The sequence below is a fragment of the Rhipicephalus sanguineus genome, chromosome 1 (genome assembly GCF_013339695.2).
Source record: "Rhipicephalus sanguineus isolate Rsan-2018 chromosome 1, BIME_Rsan_1.4, whole genome shotgun sequence".
Classification (NCBI taxonomy): domain Eukaryota; kingdom Metazoa; phylum Arthropoda; class Arachnida; order Ixodida; family Ixodidae; genus Rhipicephalus; species Rhipicephalus sanguineus.
Window position 1 is genome coordinate 36024344 of NC_051176.1, and position 24351 is coordinate 36048694.

General features: G+C 45.4%; 1 protein-coding gene across 1 annotated transcript in view; it reads right to left on the reverse strand.

The window, feature by feature from the left end:
• LOC119380888 (basic proline-rich protein) overlaps nt 1-24351 on the reverse strand; it is a 188822-nt gene that overhangs the window by 91845 nt on the left and 72626 nt on the right. The window contains exon 3 of the mRNA XM_049412809.1: nt 18137-18202. Coding sequence (XP_049268766.1) covers nt 18137-18202 — 66 coding nt within the window. The remainder of the gene's footprint in view (nt 1-18136; nt 18203-24351) is intronic.

A 24351-nucleotide genomic window follows, 5' to 3' on the forward strand; every position in this document is an offset into this window, starting at 1 on the left:
GGCAATATGGCGGCGTAGCGGACAAAAGCTCGAAGAAAAAAAAGAAATTTCGGAAAGATAATGAGGTATAATAATAATAATATTCAAATGAACTCATACGGTGGTGTAGGCGCAGGTGCTGGTGGCTGGAATGGTGGACCAGGGGGGCTGGAAATGTGGACATGACAAAGTTTAACTCTAAAACTTTGCTGAAAAATTTCCAAAACAATATTCTAGAGATGCCAGGGAACTCTTACGGTGGTCTCGCCACCGGTGGAAGTCCTGGAGGGGGTCTGGACGGAGGAGGTGGTGGTGGTCTGTAAGGCAGCATTATTCCTGGTTCATACATGACATATTATGCGTACCGGTGAATAGTGAAGAAGGGTAGAGTATTCTCGTTTCTTACGGAGGTCTGGCCACGGGAGGTGGAGGAGGAAAAGATGGTGGCGGTCGTGGTGGAGGAACTTGGGGTCTGCAAATTGTATGCAAATGTCCCAGGCATTTAGAGAGTGGAAGCTTCTACGCTGGCTATAGCACCCTTGCAAATGTGTAATAAGGATGTTTTATTGAACGACGCTTCCTAACATGACATTCCACATTAATTAGGCAAATGCAATACAGTTCTACTGAAGGTGTGTAAGTATGATCTGCGAGGAACACGCTAATTCTATTTGACGTATTTACTCTTTGCTTCAATCTAATGTTACAAAAGAAAGCATGAAGGTTCAAGAAAATTGTAAACCTCATTGGAAATGAAATATTTGCTGCATGTGGACCTTGCTAAACAAATAGGAGGAACACCTGCGGTAAAAAAAAAACGCTAAGACAGGAAGCTCCGTAGCAACCATTCTGTTAATAGTTTATTCCCATCATATCTACAATGGACCTAATGACTTCTGAATATATAACACAGTCACTGCCATCTACGTATATTAATTATCTACGAAACACTACGTGGATGAATGCCGCATGTCTGATCTGCATTTACCAACCTTAAGTTCCAGTAACTCCTTTAAAAATTGCAAAGGCGTTCACTAATTTTCGTATGCTCAAGTGTGTATCACTAGACCTATCTAGATGAGGTAAGTATTTACAAATACAGTGGAACCCACTTAGAACAATACTCAATCGCAACGAGAATTCTGTTCTTATAAGCAATAATTGTGTTAAACGGGTTGCATGACAAAAAGCAAAATAGGGGGCGCCAGGCGGTTGCGAGAAAACTGTGATATCGGATGGAATATGCCAACACGTGTCAGTAGTAAACATGTCACAGATGCCGATTTTGCGGACATGCTTTAAAATTTGGACGCTTGCACCACACCGCCACACGCCCCATAGAATCATTGTATAGGAACGTTTAAACTTTGGGACGCTGACACTCTTCTAAGCATTACTTTTTCGAACGTTTTGCTGTAATTGCATGTTCGAAACTGCATTAATTGAAGACACCACCAATGCCACGTCGGTGATCTCGCAAGCTCGAGCCAGCGCTGTCGCGAATCGCTCCGTTTGCGGCCGCAGCTGCGTTGAAAAGCCAGCTTTGCCGCATAGCCACAACGCTATGCAGTGAGGCTTATTGTGCATGCGACGGGGCTACTGTCGCGGCGCGGGCGGAGTAGGTCATGAACTTTCCGAGGGGTGGAATGGCGACGGGAGAGGCACACGTGGTTGGCGATACCGAGAAGGCTACAAAATAGGTCCTATTTTATGAGTACGCTGTGAACGTCGGGGCTGCTGCAGCTTGAATGTCTCGCTGTCTCCTTTCTTTTTCAAGGATTTTCGCGTTCCACAAACTTTCGGCACAGACAGGCAGAATTCATTGTTATAGCCGATAATACAGTGTGATGACATTGTAACAAGCGAGTTATTTCACCTAGAAGCGTACAAAAGTTGGCGGTGTAACAGCTTCGTACTGTTGTAATCGATATATTGCTAAAAGCGGTGGCATTACAATTGGTTTAGACTGTACATGAATATAGACATTTTACGTAAAGATCTTTGGCTAATTATTGAACAAACTGCACAACACATGTGCACGCTCATAGCCGCATAAAACGGTTCTTGCTAATTCTGTGGAACCGAAAGTTGCGACTGGACTGTTATAGTGAAAAAAGAATTCAGAAGCCCAAACGTCACACGGTATACACACATATGAGACGACAAAAAAGGGCTAAGTTATAACCGCTTCGTTTTTACGGAACGCTGTGCTCATCTATGTCTACAGACGTTGACGGCTTCGTGGTAGATAACATTGGAATGTCTGGAAATACGTACGGCGGTCTTAAGAGATGGCAGTGCTTTTGTTTCAGAATAACTGGAGCGCTGGTATTGGGATATACACATTCTTCCCACTACAGTAACTTGTTGAGGGTGAAGCTAAATACAGACGAAACTGATTCAAGAGCGGATGGACATTTGGTATGGAGTGATCTGCGAGAGCACATCTGATGTGCAGTCGCTGTGTGTGGTCTGCATTACGGCATTTCTAGATAAAATCAAAGCATGGTAATCTGGGGAGGGCTGGTGGCCCGGAAGGAGGTCTTCAGGAAAGATGGGATTGTTTAAAACAGGATTAGACAGTGATTGTGAGCGATGTGGTCATGCGTATATATTTGTTTTGTGAAAGCCATAACGTCTTACGGTGGTCTGGCCACAGGTGGTGCTGGGGGTTGGTATGCAGGTGGTGGCCGAGGGGAAGGACGTGGGGGTCTGGATATGGTAATGTACAAAGCAGTCAGTACTCTGCCATCAAAGCACAAGTTCGACAAATTAGTATAGGCACGAATATATGACATTGTTTTGTTCATACCAATTCCCACTTTCTCTCTGCATGATTGTGCATCGTGTAGGATTAACTTGAATGATAACAGAATGATAGCCTAAAATCGTGCTATTGTACTACTGTACCTGAAGACGTGAAGAGTAACGAGAAAAAACACTGGGTGATTAAATTTATCATATTGGATTCAGCTAGGTGCTGCCTTTCTTAACTCGAAGTGCTGTGAGGAAGAGAAATCATTAATAGAAATCTATGCTTATGTTTTCCAACAACTGTGCAAATATATGTTGCTAAAGGTCAAAGGAATGCGTTTTCACTAATAGGAATATATGGAAAATTTGTCGAAATGCAGCTGCTAGGATGCAGAAGCAAGGTGTGAGAGCGGGCTAGTTGGTATGCTAGGATGCAGAACTAAAACGCAGTATGAATGCCAACTCGCCCAAACAAAAGTCCTGCCCGACAGTCAGTTGCCACGTTAAACTCTGCTCCTGTCACGCCAATGTTATGCGGCTCGCCTGTTCACGCCAACATTTTCACAGCACGGCAGAGGTACTTGATATAGTAGACCTACAAACCACATTTACTTCTTAGGATTGCGATTTGAGGCGTAGCCTGGCATTTTGTAGTCACAAGGGTTGGGCATTCCTTAGAACCTAGAAAATTTCAAGAAAGTGCGAGAGAAAGCCCTATACATCGGTTAGCTGTATGAGTTATGTGACACTGTGCGAGCCACGCGGAACCTTGGGATTCACGGCTAGCTTTGTCCTTGCTGATTGTGTTCTGCAAAGGAAACTATAGAGCAAGTTTGACAAACTGTTCGTTTCATCAGTTAAAACAGTCATTTACTGGGTATACTTCTGCGTTTAGCTTTGCAGAAATAAATATTCAGCTGAGCTCCGCGTAAAAATCAGTCAGAGCATTCACTGGTTACATGTTCACAATGCTGCATTAGGTAATATTAATGGCAAAGTTGCGTTCTGCAACGCTTTAATGATGATAGGGCTTCATTTTAGATTTTAAGACGAGTAGTGTTGCGCATAGGACAGGACAAAGGAAAGAACGCGATGACATGAAAGTGCGCTCTGTGTGTGTAAGCGTGTCCCTTTCCATTGTCCCGTCTTACGCGCATCACCACTCGTCTTATTGCAGGGCCAACAAGCCCGAGTGGAAAAAATTTGGATTTTATTTCTCACATTCCTTGCCAACGAAGTTTCATTGCGATGGCAATTATATGGCCACTCCCGGCGCGTCTGTGCCGTCACCGTCCGAACCGCCGCGAGGTTGCGTATAAAGTCAAAATTTATAACTGCGCCCCGGGCATCCTATGCTCTACGTTCGAATGACAGCCTGCGAGGGTGGCAGACGATCGCTGCTCAAGCGGAGAGAGCAGACGCGCTGGCCTCCTTTCGTCCCTTGAAAGACCCGAACTCCGTGGTTTGCTCGGTCGCGCGCTTTGTCTTGAAAGGGATCCGCGGACGCTTGACACCTTTCACGTGCTCTTATCACTGCTCGGTTTGCAATGAAACGACTGACAGGACGGAAGTCATTTCACTCGCTCCAGTGGCCGCGTTTTGTTTCGCCGGCATTTTGTTCAGTTGCGACAAGTTGGATGCTAGATGAATGACCTCCTAGCGTTACTTCGCAAAGCACAGCAATATGTTGCTATCGCGTTTATTGGTACACCCTTGCGATGAAACTGCGACTTTTTTAAAAACGTTCCTTCGTTCCTTAATGTTTGGTTTGCAGCATCTTGATGGCGCTTTCCTTGAAATGCGGGCTTTAAAACGTACTTTTCTAATTAAGTTTTCTACTTCAACCAGATCTGTGGGCACGAGAAAAATGCAATACGGCAGAGAAATCATGACATGCAAGGAAACCTGACATGCATGCTGGAGGCTTAACGCATCGCGCAGGGGTGCGAAGGATCGCTGGTTCGATCCCTCTGTCGCGCGCTTAAGAAAAATGTTCTTCAGGAATATTTTTCTTTGCGGGTTTTATACATATACATACCAATATATATCCGGAACATCACGGCGGCGCCGACGGCAACGGCAAAAACCAGCCGAGAGTGTCCATATAATTGCTATCGCGATAACATGACCTCTGAAAGAAAATGGTTTCCTAATAATATTGAAATGTTTTCATACGGTGGCCTAGGCGAAGGTGCTGGTTGCTGGTATGGTGGACCAGGGGGGCTGAAATGATAATGCGTTGACTCTAAAGCTCTCCTGAGTCATTTTTAACGAAATAGCCAAGAGACGCCACGAAAGTCTTACGGTGGTCTCGCCACAGGAGGAGGTCCTGGAGGGGGTCTGGATGGAGGAGATGGTGGTGGTCTGTAAGGGACCATTATTCCTCTTTCATACTAGGCATATTATGCGTACTGGTGAATAGCGAAGAAGGGTAGAGTATTCTCGTTCCTTACGGAGGTCTGGCCAGAGGAGGTGGAGGAGGAAACGACGGCGGTGGCCGCGCCAGCGATCTGCAAATTGTATGCAGTGTCCAAGTATGTTGACAGTGCAAGGGAATAAGATGGCTATTACCCTTTCAATGGACTATCCAAAGATTGCATTAAGTGTAGTTGAAGCCTAGTGGTATTAAATTGAGTGTTGCCTGCAAATTTATCTTTCCATATCTATCCATGAATTTTTATGTACGATGGTCATGAGGGACAATGCGACGACCAGTTCCCATATTCAATTCCTAATTAAGTGCATTTTGCAAATATTCAGAACTTTTGCATAAGCAACCTTTCATCCTATACTATTCCACAGTAAAGGAGAAAATGAAATGCACGCCAAGGGAAAGCCTCTAAAGAGCATCTACGGTGCACATGTTTATACACTTCTGAATATGTATCATTCAACCGTATATACAATGACGCGAAAACCAATAATCTTGAAGCAAAATGTCATAAACAGAACAGTTTACAATGTGGGTGATTTGCTAAACCAAGATTAGGAACATCTTCCCCAAAGCTTGCAGACTTGTCGATCTGTAACGTCGCACTTTTTCCAAATAACTTATTACAAGGGCATGCTAGGGACATAATCGCTTGTGTAAATACAATATGTTGTATTGCCGTTCGTATTGATGAACTCTCACGCAACGCTAAGTGGTTCAATACCACATTACTGGTCTGAAAACGTGCTACCCTTTTTGGTCATTACCAATGTTAAATGTCCGCAAATCGGGGTTCAAATTGGGAAGGCATTCCATGATTATGGTATGCACAAGTGCATATCAATCGACATATCTCAATTACACAAGTATTTCTAAATACCTGAATATAAACATTCTCACATGAAGGCTAATTATTGAATTGATGCAATGTCCATATAAATTCAATATGCAATATGTACACCAGCGCTGCCAGACTCACCTAATGCTGGTATTGTTGAATACTGAAGAACAAAAAATTGCGCCTCGATTGGTAGTGAAGGAGAGCATTCTCAAACAAGATTGGCGCCAAGTACCCGCATACATTAGACTGCCACGCCCTTTCCACCTCGTTAAGGAGTGAGGCTGAGGAATGCTGCGGGTTGCATATCGACGCTGAACGCGTTAGGCTAGATAAAAACGGTGTATCGAAACATTCGTGCGGTAATCGAATAACTGGCGGCAGTGGCCCTTGGTTCGGCCGGTGCTGAAGTTGCCTTCAACTTATGGTTTCTACTAGAGCAGTGTGTTTACAAAGAATCAGGGCAGCGAAAAGTGAGTGAAATGGGTGCGGCGCTAGGGTTAGAGGTGACCTGTGCCTTATTAGTGCGTGGGGTGTGTTATGAAGCCTTTATATGAAATGCACTTAAGTAATCTGCACTTACGGTGGTCTGGGGAGAGGTGGTGGTCCTGGGGGAGGCCTTCAGGAAGGAAAGAGTGGTGAAAAAAGTTTAGCAGTCAGTGCAGGCATTATAACCATGCATACAAAGGTTTTTTGTTTGTGTTTGTGGAAGCCATAACATCTTACGGTGGTCTGGCCACAGGTGGAGCTGGGGGCTGGTATGCAGGTGGGGGCCGAGGTGATGGTCGTTGGGATCTAAAAATAGGAAGGTACACACCATTCGCTACTTTCATATAGCAACGGAATTACGCGAAATACACAGTACTAATCGCTCCTACGTTGGACACGTGTGTAGGAGTTTGTTTTGTTTATAGCGATTACCACGCTACGGCGCAGTAAATATGTGCGCTTATGAGAGCGGTGTCGACGAATGAGAACAGCTTAATAGGAGGAAAGGTTACTACCGTACTACTGCGATGGACAGTAGCGAAAAAAAGGAGCGGGTACTTGAATGCATCGCATAGAAATCAGCTGGGCACCAAGTTTCTCGCATCTTAGATGGCGCGGCAGTGACAAAAAGAAATTTTAGGCAACGCAATTAATTCGTTGCATATATTACTGGAGAATACTTTGAAAACTATGTTCCTTGTGTCTCACGATTTAGTATGTTTAGATTAGAAAGAGCAACAAATGGAAGACATAATGCAATGCCCCAGCTGGAATTTAGGATAAAAGAATATATATATATATATATATATATATATATATATATATATATATATATATATATATATATATATATATATATATATATATATATTTACATAGGAAATTATAGAGCAAGTTTGACAAACTGTTCGTTTCATCAGTTAACAACAGTCATTTACTGGGTATCCTTCTGCGTTTAGCTTTGCAGAAATAAATATTCAGCTGAGCTCCGCGTCAGAATCAGTCAGAACATTATTTTACTGCACTGAAACAGAAGTTGCGGTTGTGAGGTGGTTCAATTGATTAGTAGCCGTGGCTCTTTGTCAGTCAAACTACACGTAAAAGCTGTTCCTCATTTGCCGCCATGATTACGAGTGGCGCTGCCTAACTCTCCCAGCGCTACGCACGCAGAAATAACTAAGAAGATGGCGGTGGGAACGAGTGCCGTCGAAGCTAAGTTGGCAAAGCGTCGCACACACATGCAAAGCTTGTGTTGTTTTACTTCCAGTTTCATTTTCGCTTAATTCCATGACTACTATTCTCAAATTAAGCGATCGATTTGCTCCTTGATCTCTTTTTCTCTCTGTGTATCTCTCTCTCTCTCTCTCTCTCTCTCTATATATATATATATATATATATATATATATATATATACATATATACATATATATATATATATATATATATATATATATATATATATATATATATATATATATATATATATATATATATATATATATATATATATATATATATATATATATATATATACTCTGCAGTATTCAGTTTCCACACGAGGCTTCAGCGGTGCTCTTTTTTATTTATTCTTACTCTGCCCAGATCAATCGAAACACGAAGTAGAGAGAGACATCTCGTTTAGTACTCCCTTGCTGAAAATCTGTCCATCAACCATTACCGTAATCCACTCTTATGGGGAGGTGTTTTCCACCATGAGGTGGATATTGTATTGGACATGGTGGAGACGAGGTGGGCGTTGTTGTGTACCCCAATAAATGCACACTTATTCCTACTTGAGCCGTCGTCGCCACCCCCATGATCCAACAGGAAACCTACGCGTCTGCGTGCAGTGGACTACCCTGAATGGAGAACGAAAGGGAGCTGCAATTCACAGCAACAGCTGCACACGGAAAGCATCTTCTCTGGGGCGGAGGAGACGCCCTAGCTCTTTCGCATTTATTCGCAGTTAATTTCTCCTCTAGTTATTGCGTTCACACAACGTGTATTATAGCGTAGCAAGATGTGCTACTGTTACAATTGAGCTTTTGGAAGCAAAAGAGAACAGCTAGATCAACCGAAGATAAATACCGGCTGTCCCAGCTAACTTGGACCAAGATATAAAAAAAACAAAAAAAAAACACGCGCTCTAGGAAAGTTGTAGTTGTTGTGTATTAGTGGTAGTCTTGTGTACATACAACCTGTATTTCTTTCATGACTTAGCGCTAATTAATTAATGAACTTCAATTAGCCAATTTCTTCATTCTTGCTCGAATCGGTAAAATATTAACACTATGTTGTACCTAGCCTCAAGTAATCCCAGAACCACCCATTTATTTTTTGCTGAAATCTGCCTGGTTGTTCTTTCCGAGAAAACAAAAACAAAAGCGCGCGAAAACCACCAGATATGAAATAGACGCGCCCTCTCGCACCGCTACTCAAGCACTTCCAAGGGTTTTTTTTTTATTGATACACGGCTGCGTTCGTTCATTGTACAGGGCTTCAAGCTATTTGATGGATGCGCATCAGAACACGCAGCTGACTCGTCAGTCATAGCGCGTGAAGGCCTGTATACAATGCGGTGATGAACGAACGCAGCCGTGTATCAACTGAAGAACGCTTGGAAGTGCTGGAGTAGCGGGTCTATTTCATATGCGGCGTATTTCGCACGCTCTTGTTTTTTCTCGAAAAAAAAAAACAACCAGGCAGATTTCAGCAAAAAAATAAATGCTCAATTCTGGGGTTATTTGAGGCGACGGACAACGTAAAGTTATTATTTTACCGATTCGAGCAAGCGCAAAACAGTTGGCTAGTTAATGTAAATTAATTAATTAGCGCTTAGTCATGAAAAAAAAAATACTGGTTGTCTGCACACACGACATCCACTAATCAACTGTCCGAGAGCGCATGTTTTTTTGTTGTTTTTTTTGTAAATCTTGGTCCAAGTTAGCTGCGACAGCCGGTATATAGAGAGATATGGTCCCGTCTCGTTTAGTATACAGCTGTGCGGAAATATGAAAATATATTCATACGGTGGTCTTGGCGCAGGCGCTGGTGGCTGATAAGGTGGACCTGCGGGGCTGAAATTGTCGAAACAATCATGACTTTGCCGTTAGCTGCTTAAACATCTTCAAGGAAGTTCAAAGGATTGGGCTGTAAAATCTTACGGTGGTCTCGCCACCGGAGGCGGTCCTGAAGGGGGTCTTGGTGGAGGACGTAAAGGAGGTCTGCAGGAAACAGTTCATGAGGTTCAGGAATGATATAATTTAGTTACTGATAAAAGTCGAAAGAGTGCACAGTTCTTGCGTTTCTTATGGAGGTATGAACCCAGGAGCTGGGGTCATAATGCACAATCGCATTTTCGCAATCCTGCCATCACACAATGGGCAACAGCTGCGACTCCCATGTGCTCAGACTACGTATGGCCGGCTACCCGGGCAAACTACAAGCTTGAGTAGCCGAATTTCTTTTAGCAAACACAAAACAGCCGGAAAAATGTGACGACGATAACGAGAAGAGTTCACTTTCAAGAACAGTGGTCCTTCCTTATTTGCGCAAGGTTTCACATTGCATGAAAAAGGTAGCCCAAGAAGTAGGCATTAGAGTTGTTTTTCAGCAAAGAATGAGTTCTCCAGTATGTGCAAAGTGAACGGAAAAGACCTCGCGCGTGTGGCAAGAAACACGCAAAAAAAGTTTGTTGAATGCTGCCATAACGTAGTTTATTAAAAATCTCCTACTCATGTGGTTAATGCTACATGGGCATTACTTGCCGGTATGTAAATGACCGCATGATAAAACATTGCAGTTTACTGAAAGGTTCTGTTGGCAGCCATTGCTCCGGTTCCGACTATGACGATTTGTTTGAGCATTGAAAAATTCTAAGGCGCTGTGAGTGACCAGCGAGCACGGCAAATACGCGTCGGCGCCGAAACATTGACACCGAGTGAAAAATCGGTGTTGTCCGTGAGCGGAAATGCGAGAGAAATAAAGGAACCTTCCGTTCGAGTGGTAAAAGAACACAGCACTTGTGCGTCCCACACAGACACGCCAGTGCTCGAAATTGATTCGAAAAAAGATAAACACTCTATGAAGTACGTGGAAAACCCTATATGTAGTGCGAGGACTGGCGTTAACACGTGTGATATTGCGTAGAAGAAGCGTAGTCACACCAGGCCTCAAAACATGTGAACCAGTGGTTGGTTTCAAGGCCCACCAATACAAAGCACCTTGGCATAACTAATTATCATTATCAACAACAGCATCAACAAAATGTGCGGCTGCGCGTGTTGCCATACGGACGCGTAGTGGGTACCCCACCAACTTCCAAAAGGAACAATTATGTCGTAGTGGGGACTCCGCAACTGTGCTTACAGTGAGCATTCTACGATAGTTTGAAAGGGCCAATTTACAGGCGCACAGGCGTTCCTTTCCTTGCGGTACGGTTTAGCTGCCTACCGAGAAGCGAGGCCAGGCGAGCGATTGAGAAGGCGATGCAAACGGGGTCCGACTACGCAATCGCGTTCCACTCTTGGAAGGCGAAGCTGAAGCGTCTTCCAAGTTCTTAGCCAAAAGTTAGCCAACATTGGGCAATAACGGACAGCTCTTAGCCAACATTTCTGTCGCGCTAACCAGCATTTGATCAAGCAGTCTTGGTTTCCTACGAGTAAGTACAGTGAACCCCTGTAGTCGCGTGATTTGTGTCATGTCATGCATATGGCGATATCCCGGCTAAACAAATTGCCGCAATGACATTCTGACACTTATGCCATTCATGTCATAATGTCAGTTCATATCACGGAAATTAAGTCATCGCCCCATATGCTTGTCATACAGGCGTGCACATTATAGCACATACCATGTTGGTGAAACGACCATGACGGCTTCATGACATAAACATCTTGTCATTTTTTGTCATTTGTGTGGGAAAGGCCACGTCCGGCCCCGACTTTCCCGCAATTTGTCTGAGGTTGTGCGAAATCCAATGCATGTGTGGCACAACGGTAACATGCTAGAGCTAAGAAAGTTGCCGTTGTGCCATACATGCATTGCATTTCGCACAATCTCAGAAGAATTGCGGGAAAGTCGGGGCCGGACGTGGCATTTCCGTTCCTGACCGTCTACAGAGGTTACGTCAAAAGGCAAATTAAGAGAGCAACAAGGTAAACGCATGTCATAGTAATCATCGAACACTTCTTGTAACCTGTACTGGCAACGTTGTCCATGCTATTCCGCTTTCGTGTAAAATGACGTATGTTAGTCAGACCGGTAGATGTATTGACCAGAGACTGAAAGAGCATCATTATGACGTCGCGAAAGCAATCTTAGGACATTTGGGCATTCATCGACGAGATTGTGGCTGCATGCCTTTGTTTGAAAACAGCTCTATCTTGTATAAGGCGCATAGTAAGCTGACAAGAGAAATTGTTGAGGCCTGTGAAATTGCTAGATTACAAGAAATGTGCGTTAACCTACCTTCTCTTTCGCTTTCTCGAAAACAGTTGCAATATCTTGATTTGTCGCTGTAATATTTTTGCTATGTCGCGATACTGCCCTGTACACGTGTTCGGTTCAGCGATATGCCCACTGATTGTTCATGGGTTGTTTCTGTTGTTTCCGCTCGCTCAGTATGTATTTATCCGTTCGAGCGAAAATAAGGTGTCAGCTGAAAGTAGCGCTGTGTCCTTGCTTGTTTTCTCTCTACGTCCCTGTTTAGTCGCGCTTACTCACTCTTCGTGGATCTTGTATCTGTATGTCAGATACATCTGGCCCGAGCATCTTGTATCGTATCGCGATGCAACTTTAACGTACGTTTGCCACCCCTGTATTTCAGTTAACGAAACGACCAAAAGAACACAAAGATGTAGGCGACTGATAGATAGATAGATAGATAGATAGATAGATAGATAGATAGATAGATAGATAGATAGATAGATAGATAGATAGATAGATAGATAGATAGATAGATAGATAGATAGATAGATAGATAGGCGCGAAAAGTGCCGTTAGTTCTCCAAGAATGCTTTGCATTCAATATAACATAGTGTAGCGGTCAAATGCGAATATTTTCTTACGGTTGTCCAGGCGCAGGCGCTGGAGGCTGGTAAGGTGGGCCAGGGACGCTGAAAATGTTAAATGATAAAAATGTTTGACTAAGTGGTTGCTGATGAATTCTCACTGAAACAGAGAGGAGAAGCCGTAAAATTTTACGGCGGTCTTGCCACTGGCACCCCTGGATAATAATAATAATAATATCTGGGGTTTAACGTCCCAAAACCACGATATGGTTATGAGAGACGCCATAGTGGACGGCTCCGGAAATTTCGGCCACCCGGGGCTCTTTAACGTGCACCTAAGATCATAATCAACTTCTTCTTCCGCAAAATTTCTTGGACAGAGGACGAAACAGACACGGACAGGCGCACGTCCTCTGGTCGTCCTCTGTCGAAGAAATTTTGCGCAAGAAGTAGTTGATCCTGGAGTACTGCTAGCTCGAACCCACACCTTGTTGTGCACCTAAATCTAAGTACACGCGCCTCAAGCATTTTCGCCCCCATCGAAAATGCGGCCGCCGCGGCCAAGATTGGATCCCGCGACCTGCGGGTCAGCAGTCGAGCACCACAACCGAGTACCACAAGTCGAGCACCATAACCACGGTTTTGGAGGGGGTCTAGGTGCAGGAGGCGGTCGTAGCCTGTAAGATACAGCTCATTCTGTTTCATGGCTGATATATTCTAGATATTAACTATTAGTTAAAGAGCGAACTTCTTACGCAGACCTAGCCAAAGAAGCCTTAAAAATAAGCACTGCAGGGGTGAGTGTGTGTGTGTGTGGGGGGGGGGGGGGGGGGGGTTGTGGCCGGTGACCTTGCGGCCTGTGAAATACTTATATGCCGAAGAAGGAGGACTCAAGTCACACCTAGTGGAAGTTGCCATGTGTGTATGCCATTTGGCAAAAAAAAAAGAAAAGAATTCAGTGTGCAATCAAGAAAACACCTGAACTTTGTGTACTCACACTGTGAATAATTCTATTTAATGTGAGAATGTGTATTTGGTATAGCAAATATCTTTAGAGCTATAGAGCTTTAGTCTAATATCTTTGGACTCAAAACACGCACTAAAATTCTAAACTTGAAGAACAAACAGTGCGAATTGTAGGTGCTATAAAACGCTCGTCAAAGATGTATCTATTTCTTTCTCGTCATCAGAAGAGAGCGATTAAGCGGCCAGTCGCTTCATAAGGCAGTTCGTACGGTGGAGGAGGAAATGGCTGTGTAGTGAAGCAGGCATGGTGGACCAGGATGCCTGGAGAAGGGTACGAGCATCGAATACCAAGCGACGTGCAAGAATATTGACCTAAAAAGAGCCCTTATGAGTGCAACAGTGGAATGACACTCGCAGAGTAGGAAAAACGTGGCTGATCCCTCCGTCAGAGGAATCGGTATAACACGAAAGTGAAACGTGTTATCACAGAAGTAGTGATTATGATGTAGTGATATATGAGAGCTTGTACAATGTCTATTGGTGTATGGCAGCTACATCACCGTTTGACGTGGAGGTGCTCACGTTGACGCCTAGTGGCACATCTCCATAGCGACGACTAACGCCCATAATCACGATTTAACCAATGCGGTAGCTGAAGTTTTTACCATATACCTGGATACAGCGTATCGTGACTCCCGCGCGAAGATGGCATCAACAAGCACATAATAAGCACTGGTGCTCGATATGCACTTCTTCGAAGCGCCGTCACGTAAGGAGGGAAACGGCACGATGTGCGCTTCCGAGTAATAGGGTAACCTACGTCTGTGCTCATGCATACACTACCGCATGCGCTTCAGCAACACGGGACGCAGATGTTCGTAGCTCGAGCCGCGAACGCGCGCAGGCGTTCCACGTCCCGCGGGCCTCTGTCTCGCTACGCCGAGGCACGACATTCGGCCCTCGACATCGTTGCCCTTCTGCAGCGCTTGCTGCGGCAGTTTTATTAGGCGGTGCTATCGCACTCGAAGCAGTCTTTTACGAAGTAGAGACTGCTTCGAACACTTTTAGGAAGTAGAGGTGTGGCAAAGGGGCTTTATTGCAATGTTGTACGGAACTGCGTTCCCGAAACTAGTTCCTTTTGGGAGGATGAAGGAACGCCACTGTTCCACTAGGGATCGGTGGAACTGTAGCGGTAACTCGTTACGTTTTCGAGAGAATGGTGCTCCTTCTGCAAACGTACCACGGCCTTGAAAATTGAAGGACCCCTCGTAAATTCCAAAGTGTGCTCGGCGAAAGCCTGTGGTCATTCGACTGACTATGCCATGGTATTGGGGGAATCCGCATTGCCGTGGAATCATCACCGGACCGCTTGGGAGCCATCCGACTAACTCGACTGCTGCAACGAGGCGTCTGACGAAGGAGCGTTGCCGTGCGCGCCGCTGTACCGTCACGTGATTGCTGAGAGAGAGTGTGGGGGGACGGACAGACGCCACCGCTCTTCGCCGCCGCAACAGTTGCGCAACGCGCGTTGGAACGAGCAACGCGCAACTGTTGCTATGCGCCGCTGTGCCATCACGTGATTGCTGAGAAAGTGTGAGGGGGAGAGGCCACAGCTGGCACCGTGCCAGGGCACGATCATCCGGACGGACGGACGCCGTGAGCATGAGACAATAAAGGCTTTCGCCTTATAGGTGTGGTGACAGAAAAATTTGGACACAATTTGACTTTCGCATCACGCTAATGGGTGCATATAGGTGCCATCTGTACAATATCAGTCACATATACGGCCTAAAAAGTATTTTAATTGAGTTTTGAAATCCTTGAAAGTGCCGAATCGGAAATGGAAGCAATAAGCGATGATCTCATCGAGCGGGGCCGTTTTGTAAACAACGTATGTCACGAGTTCTGGCCGGGTTACCGGAGGCGTGTACGAGACGGACAACGCTGGTGGCGACACCTGATGATGGACAGCCTAACCAGAGATCAACAAAATAACACTGCAGCGACTTCCTGCTTACTGACTCTGTGTAGAGCATTAGCAGTGAGATAATTGGCAACTCACACTATTCTCATTGCTTTTTTGCGATAAGCACAGCAACGCGACGGAGAAAACAAAGAAAAGTGTTGTAGAAAACGCCTCAAGATGTCGCTACTGGCTGCGCGGCTGCTGCTACTGCTGCAGCCGTCAACAGTTCCGGTAATCAGTGGGGCTATTTTGTAAGCCTTCTGTCACAGAACGGAGGTGGTCCGTTCTATCGAGCCGCACACGATTGGTGGAAGCTCGTTTGACGGTCAAGGCGTGAGAATAGCCTCGAAACGGTCACAGAACGGTCTCCGGCCACGTTCTATCCATAGAACGGATAGAAAACAGTCTCTAGACGACTTGGATTGGATCGAAACGCAAATTCTCTGGCCCGAGCACTGACGTTTCGAGTCAATCTAAGTCGTATGGAGACCATTTTGTATCCGTTCTATCGATAGAACGGGGCCGGAGGCCGTTCGGTACCCATTCTGTGGATATTCTCACGTCTTGACTGTCAAGCGAGCCTCCACCAATCGCGTGCGGTGCGATAGTACGGACCGCCTCCGTTTTGTGACAGAACGCTTACAAAATGCCCCCCCCCCCCCCCCCCCCACAGGTATCCGCAAACGTTAGGAAGTCTACAGACAAAGTAAAGCTGTCTACTGTCAGGATCGTATTGCGTAGTGGACAGATAACTGCTTTGGCGTTCCGACGTACAGTGCCGTCCACTCTTAGGGTGAACACGGCTCAGCGTGGCCGCGCTCTGCGGAGCGCCAGTGCATCCAGCCAACGCCGGTGCTGGCACGCCCGTGATCGCTTCCCTGTAGTACAGCAAGAGGAGCACGTTCCCAAGCGTCTGCGCCGTTTCGTTTCGATGCGCAGAGCGCGGCCATGCTGATCCGTGTTCACCCTAAGAGTGGACGACACTGTACGTACGTGGCATCGGTATCTCCTGAGAACGCAGCGTTGCCCAACCTAAATGCGAGTCAGTAAAGCGTACATCATGTTACTTGCATGTTACACATAAACACTGTTACAGAGTGCCAATGTGATTTCACGGCTTCCTTCGTCACTTCTCAACCTGCTACTTTACAAATGATCGAAGCGAAAATGTTTTAGCTCGTCTAATGCGCCGGCTGCTACAAGCCTCACGGAAAACGTCGCCTCAGATGGACGACGACGACAAGAACAAAATCGCAGCCACCTGCGAGATTCGCGAAGTGAAGCAAGCTTTTCTGACTGATTTTTACCCGCCTCCCAGCTCTTTCGTCCACCGCCGCACTAGTTAAGCAACGCTGTTTGACGATTGAGGAAACAAGCACTCGCAACGCTCAGCACAGCAGACGAAACAGCAGCGCTGGCAACTTGACAGACGCTGGCCACTAACGTCACAGGCTCTCGCGGTCACCTGATAGTGCTTCTTAACGAGTAGGCCGACTACGTCACGGGTCCACCGAGTGCTCTTCGAAATCGAAACAGCCTCCGGTCGTAACATACGAGCACATAATTAAACTTTCGTCTCGCGTTGGGGCAAATGAGTTTCGTTGCCGCTATTAACGAGCTAGTAGCCACTGATTAAGAGCAAAAAACAGAGGTGACAGAAAAAGACATTTTCTGTCACCACTCCTTTAATAGTCCTACGTAATGGAATTATTAATGTTAGTATCTTCTACCCTAGGATGTTTATTTATAAGAAAAATGAGAAAATATTTTGGCAGTTTTGTTTGGCGATAGGGAACGGTCCTGAAGAAGGTATCGGGAAAGAAGAAAGTGCTCTATCACAGGAGGTGTTATTTAGTGCCGCATAGTTCATGTATATCTGCGAAGGATAAACGATTGATAACTTCTTACGGTGGTCTGGCCACAGGAGGTGGTGGAGGTTGGTATGCAGGCGGGGGCCGAGGGGAAGGACGTTGCGGTCTGTAAAATTGCATAGGAGAAGTCAGGAGTTCATTAAAGACGAACGGGATGAACAAGGAGGAACAGACATTGGCACATTGCGCATATATGAACAACAGTGTTTGATGATGATATTCATTATGATATCGGGTACACAGGAAATTGTTGAAATGATGCACTTATTAAATTATTTGTTGCAATTGTACTGGGCTGCACATTTTGTTGCGCCGTGCTTTTTATACTTCTTTGGAAGAAATTTCATTTAGGAAAGTGGCTTTATAGGGCTGACGTAGTTGTGCCAGCATCCGATAGACAGTGCGGTCAAAATTAAGTTTTGTGGTTTTCCTGATGTTAGACAGTAGGAGATACGTCAAGGCCACCTTTGCGAATAAGTTCTGTGGCCAGGCGGATACAAGGACCTGACGATAATTACAGTTGTGAGGCGCCAAGAGTGAACATTGAGCTTTTTTAGTGCCTGAAGTAAGGGGGCATGTTTGGGCTGAAAAGATAGAGGCAGTCGTGTCGCAACACAGTCTCGCTTAGCAGAATTCTTTTAGGATGTCGATGCTATCGGGATACAAAGGTCAGTTGCGCATGCAGTAGAGCGAGGTGTCTCACGGTGGGGGCTCCTGAGAGGGTCTGGTCGGAGGACGTGGCTGGGGTCTGTAAGGGACAGATCACGAAGGTTGACAGCTGATATGATACTAGTGAGCGGCAAAAAATGACAAAGTTTTCTCGTTTCTTACGGTGGTCTGGACACAGGAGGTGGAGAAGGAAACGAAGGTGGAGGTCGTGCAGAAGGTACTTGTGGCCTGGAAAATATTTGTCCGTATAACATTCAAATTAACAGCGAATAATGCGTTCAGTCATATGGGCAGAATATGGGCGCTACTTCTTTTCATTCGAGTTGTTTTTTCGCCTTCGTTTATTTTCCTTATGGGTAACACACGCGCAGAAAGAAGGCGGTGAAAAGCGAGGCATAGTTTCCGCTGTGCCGCTGCAAATCCCCGACAACTGCTATGCCGAACAGTGCGTCTCCACAAGATATTCCAGGGAAACTAAAGAGAAAAAACAATTTTTTCTCGTATTAGTAAACTACTCTTTCGCAATACCAAAACGACTATTGCCGCGAGAAGACGCTTGGGAAGCGAGAAAACGCGCAAAAACAAAATGCGGGTGGAGACGCTCCATGGAAATTCCCGCACCAATTGCCCTGACGTCATAGATTACGGCAGCGTCTGTTAGGGCCTACGCAATTCCTAATTGGTAAAAGTTAAGCGCATTGTTCTCTGAGGGGGCCATTGACTTGACAAGTTTCAATGAATTTCGTTGAGACAATGTCGTCAAAATACTAAACATTTTCCCGTGACGTCAGGTGGTGAGATTTTGGCGCGAAATTTAAAACTGAAACTTTGACCTCGATTTTCTCCTTTTTAATATGTCTATCAGGGTGAATTTAACATTAGTGATTTCATGGCACAAGTTATCAATCTAAACCGATTCATTTAAAGGTAAACATATTCGACAGCAATCTGTCTGGCTGGGTGATATTATAAGCATAATATGACTGCAGCCACGTTTTGTCTTTAGTTATTTAATTTTAAAAAACTGACCCCACGTTTCGAGACCATTCGGTCTTTTTTTCAGGGGGTGACTGCCCGGCCGGGTCGCCTCCGAAGCTAGCGCTTTTTAGCGTCTCCCTTTACCCGCCGCTCTTGTTAGTGGTTTGTCTTCTCCATTGGTTGCGGAGACCGTGTACATACACGCTCGGCAGTGTCCCTGTTGACCGGTTAATGTTTCCAGGTGTCGTTTGAATAGGCCGAGATTCCGAGAATTGTCTTTTGGTGCGGCTACCTTCCGTTTCGATGAGCCGGGCGGCGTCGAAGTTGATGCGATTATTTCACTTTAGTGTCCCTTTATATGTGAAGCAAGATACATCTGCGAGTCACGATATCTGCAATACATTATGCTAGTCAAATACGGTATTAATAGTTGAACGGCTTGGCAATCTTTAGCGCAGCTATATTATTTAAATACCTCGAGTTCCCAAACAATAATAATAATAATAAGTTTTGCGTTTTACGTCCCAAACTCTGTGCAGTATTCATTGCTACTCGTGTGAAGAAAAAAAGAAATAAACGGCGATGAGTGTTCATTCAATATAAATATAGTCCTACTCTTCTTCTTTTGCGTTCTTTAATGTTGAAATATAAGTGCTGTGATGACATCAGCACGCTCGGTAATTGCAGCGGTAATTGAAGCTACAGCACATTTGGGAAAATGCGTAAGAAATTTAAGCACAGAGGGAACCTGACGTTATTTACAACAGCCCACCGGAGTGTTTTTACTGCAACTGTAGAAACATCAACGAGTCGATGTAGCTGTTAGACAAGACCCTCCTCGCGCAACAACTATGTCGACTGTATTCCTGCTGTTGAGGTGGGTGTCCTGAAATCATATTCTGCCGTTGAGGTTGAAAGAGTTCAAAAATTCCACAAATTCGAGGATAATGCCTTGAGACATGATGCCCCATCTCATTATGCACTCTCGCGAAGGTGTCGATGCTAACTTATGTAGAGAGGTGAAGGACCACCGATTTTTTCGAAGAATTCAAATAGGAAATCACAAGTGGCAACATTTTTATCACACATACAACTGAGACGTCATCTGCTGAGCATGATTGAGCGTGCTTAAGAAATTGTGTTATCGAACGTTGCACGAGACGCGAAAAAAACGTATGTTTTAAAACAAAAATTTAAATCTTGCGTCTAGTGGTCGGGGAATTATCAGTGTAAGTAGATACTGAAATTCGGCAACTATTTCCGGTTACCATAAGAGCTGGGGTGGTATGCAGGATGGCCCGACTTTGGCGAAACTCGGAATCTTTCCGAGTTATCGTGATACCCCCTTTTGAACGATTTAACAGTACGAAAAGGTCAAATCCATCCCTCAGCGCGCGCTGCGTTCCAATCGTTACGATGCAACGCGGCGTCACGTCAAGGGCGGTCGACAAAGGTGGGTGGTGCCTTCAAACTAGAGGCATCTTCTTCCATTTGTTTGTCGTTCCACTGAGTGCAGAAGTGCACCCATGCCAGAAAAGTGTCAGAAACTTTCACGAACGATATTTTTTTTAGAGGTACGGGCTGTTTTAATTCGTTTTCAAGCGTTTAATGTCTGCACTAAGTATCCTTTAGAATAATCAGCACCGCGGCCTCTGAGATTAGCTCCGGCCGAGCGCCTTACAACTCATGATGATAATTACTGCCATACTAAATAAAACCTTTCTAATTAAACCTGAGTATTTTATGTCGTGCTATTAAAACATTACCAATTAAGACATAAGTATTTCATATCATGTTCATTAAGACAGCTAATTTATGCAATCAAAATCGAGACCGAAGTGACGTTCTCTGCACTCTCTGGAGGAGGCCTGTGTGCAGGAGGTCTGCTAGGACGAGATTGTGCTCGTTCTCGCATTATTAGTGGCTGTCGATCTCTGTAATGCCCGAAGTACCAAGTATGCTGCGCTGTTTCTATAATTCTAAATTAGAATTCATAAATGGGAACGCAAGCATAGCCTGAACAGTAGCACTTTTCATTGGCTGGAGAGAGCTTTTTTTTCTTTTTGGTGGTACAGCAAGCTAATGAGTATTCTTCCTGGTGGCCTTGTCTGTGAAATCGGTGACATGTCGGAGGCCGCGAAGTAATGGTTTGTGTGCTGCTGAGGATTGACGAAGACGCAAGCGCGTTTACCATCCTATGCGCAAGCGTTGATGCACCGTCTGAAATCGGTGAAATTATGTTGGAGACGGAGAGGTAAGTGAGAGCTGCAGGAGGAGGGCACTTTCAGGTCAAAGGGGTCTTGTAACACTATTCCAAGTAATCACTGAATGGCTTCAGTAAACGAACTGATTGCCTCACGAATGGACTCCGGCAAAAAAACTTTGTACACTCCGTGATATACGAGCAGAGTTATAGGGATTTGTCGCATGCATTGAGCGCTTTCTGTCTCATTTCGTACTAACGAGAGCACTGAAAGCTACACGGGGGAGAGGGATGACAAGGGGGTAAGAAGATACGCCAGTTCGCCAGCGAGCGTCATGACCTTGGGCACTGTCTTTTGTTTTTTTTTTCTTCGAGCACGCTGGTTTCTTTCAATGTGATCGCGAGCGAGTGCGCGGGCATGTCGCTTCATCCCGCGGACGCCGCGGTAACTATGCAGGTCACGATGCTCAAATCAGCCAATGGCCGTGGATTTTGGGTCTATGGCGCGCCCATTCGAGCTTATGGCGTCATTTGTCGAGAGAAGAGTGAGCGATTTCTAGCTGACTTTGAGAATTAATTGTAAATTCGAGGCCACGTGGTGCGCTATAATATTTGGCTCACATGTTCCCACGAGCATGGACTACCAGTCGGCAGCGTTTACGGACCATGCTGAAAAATTGTTGCAGGGCCCCTTTAAGAGAAAATGCGTGCCCTGAAGAAACAAGGCCGGCAAAGGGCGTGCGTTTCACGTGCATGTGCCGTCTGCCAAATTGGCGATATTATGTCTGAAGGCAATCTGACGCGTCTTTTCGGCTGTGTAGTAATGGCGTGGCGAGCATGCGCTGTCGACAGCTGGGCAGGGATGGGAAGGAGCGCCTCTGAAGTCAAGGTTGGTTCTCCTCCATACAGCGCAGGAAAGAGAAAATAGCCAGCGCTGTCATGGCACGAGGTGTTATAAAAGGTCGCTAATTCGAAAAATCGGATATCTCGGACGTGCTCTCGGTTCCCGGCAAGCATACTCATTGTTTAATGGCAGCATCCAGCTCTGGCAGACTCTATGGCAAATGGCAGCATCCAACTCGGTCATATTTGGCGCAACCCTGTTATTTCAGACGATCCTCGGAGCGCACCCAGCGCGGAGTCCCGCAAGTCTGCGGCGCAAAGAAGCGAAAACCGCGATCGCTAACAACCGAATCAAGGCGGCGTTGTCCCCTTCGCCATCACCGTGAACCGTATTGTGACAGGAACTGTACAGGAGACGAAAGCGAAACGCTTCATGCGTATTCGGGTTTACCACCGCGTGTGACGCCGGGTTGGCCACGGGCCTTCAGAAAGGCGTCGTCGCCATCCACAGTCGCGTTGTTGGCGACAATTTAGCGACCAACGCTTCTGCGGCTGCGGCAAACTAGTGTCGTTTTCGTTTTTACGCGGCGCACGCGAATGCGTGGGCGCTATCTGTGATGGCGCCGATGGCAAGTGGGACCAAGGCTGCGCTATCGTCCGTAGCGGCTGCGACAAGCTGTAGTTCCCTGTTCGCTGCGTACCTTCAGAACTCACCGTTCGTTTGGTGACGGTCGTGCATTCCTGCACAATAACGAAGTCAGTCGTCGGTGAGATTGGACGATAAAAAGCAACGACCTCGGTGTGATGTAAAATGACGTCTTACACCCCCGTGATGTAAGATGACGTCACGTATGAAGAAGTCGGCGACGTCCGTAGCACTACTGCTCGGAAAAGGGGAGGCTCACGAGACCTATATTCATTTGGCAAGTGTTTTCTAAAGGTTTAGAAAAATTTATTCATATTCGCATGACTTCGTTACTTAATAAGGAAAACATAATAGCACACTCGAAGTTTCCATTACAGTAATGCAAAAAATATAATGACACATGTTAGAGATGTTAGGAAGGGGATTCGAGCAACGTTATCAGACCAGACAGTCCGTTTTTCTCCCGAGCGTCCGCACAAGTCCTCCGAAGTTATTTTTGACGGACACAAAAATTTTTGTGACCTAGCCTTGGCAGGTGAGTTGAGAGCACATTAAGCTTAAGTGTCATACCTATTAGTGGTGCCGTCTGTATCCTATTTCGATGTGGTGTGTAGAGCCACCTTTCTATTTTACTTGTATATACTTATATCTTTTTTTTAGCTCGCCCTTATATTTCCTACTATTGCAAATCATCTGCCAGTCGGAGCTATAAGTGGCAGTAGTATCAACAGCGACGGTATCCTGCAACGTATTCTGCCACTGCAGTACGTACGAAATATTCTGATGGTGCAGCAGTTTTCTCTTGCAAGAAAATCGTAAATGAATGGCACGTTAATGAATATGTCGCTAACGAACGCTTTGCGCCAGCAGATAAGTAGAATATAAGAGGTCATTTCAACTGTATGTTGTTCGTGTACATGATGCATCACCGAAGATGTACGTAGCAGCGCTGTTGATGCTGGACAGCTGTCCTGTGACCCGGCGTTGCGTATGTGGTAATACGTTTGCGGGCAAAGTAAAACTTTGCAGTGGTATTCGCTTCTTATCGACGAGGGCCTCCTATAGAGGCCTCCTATTGACGTAATTAGGTGATGACCTGCTAGCTGGTCGATGAGGAGAGCAGCGGCACTCATCCACTACAAAGTGGCCGGAAAAAAACAGCTGACAGCGCAGCGTATAGAGATTCTATATTGAGCTGGTAAAGCAACCCCAATAAATTGTTTTTGAATCAAAATATTATACTTCGAGCAAGGATGACAAAACGTTAAAACAGAGACATTTCGTTCAAATGAAGCAAGGTTGGTCGGATTTAAGATATTTGCAAGCAAACATTTCTGTGCATACGCGTTTGCTGTTGCATTATATAGATCTATAATACCAGGTTTGCGAATGAAAAGTATCGTATCGGACGCAGTAATAGCGGAAGTATCTCGTATCTCAAACGCTCATTTCCTGAGCATCTTGTATCTTATTATGATCCAGTTGCAAGGTATCTTTGTCCAGCCCTGCTTTTAGGACAAGCGCGCTTTTTAAGGATAACAGCGCAGTTACCCTTGTTTTCTGCAGCATTTTGCTCACAATGTAAGTGCAGTTATAGGTAATTTCTTGTTCAGTTTGTTGCCACGTTTCGCTGGTGGAGCACTTTTATCAGTAACCATATTATGCAGATAAACTTAGGTCGCTTGCTTGACTTTTCAGGTTACGATT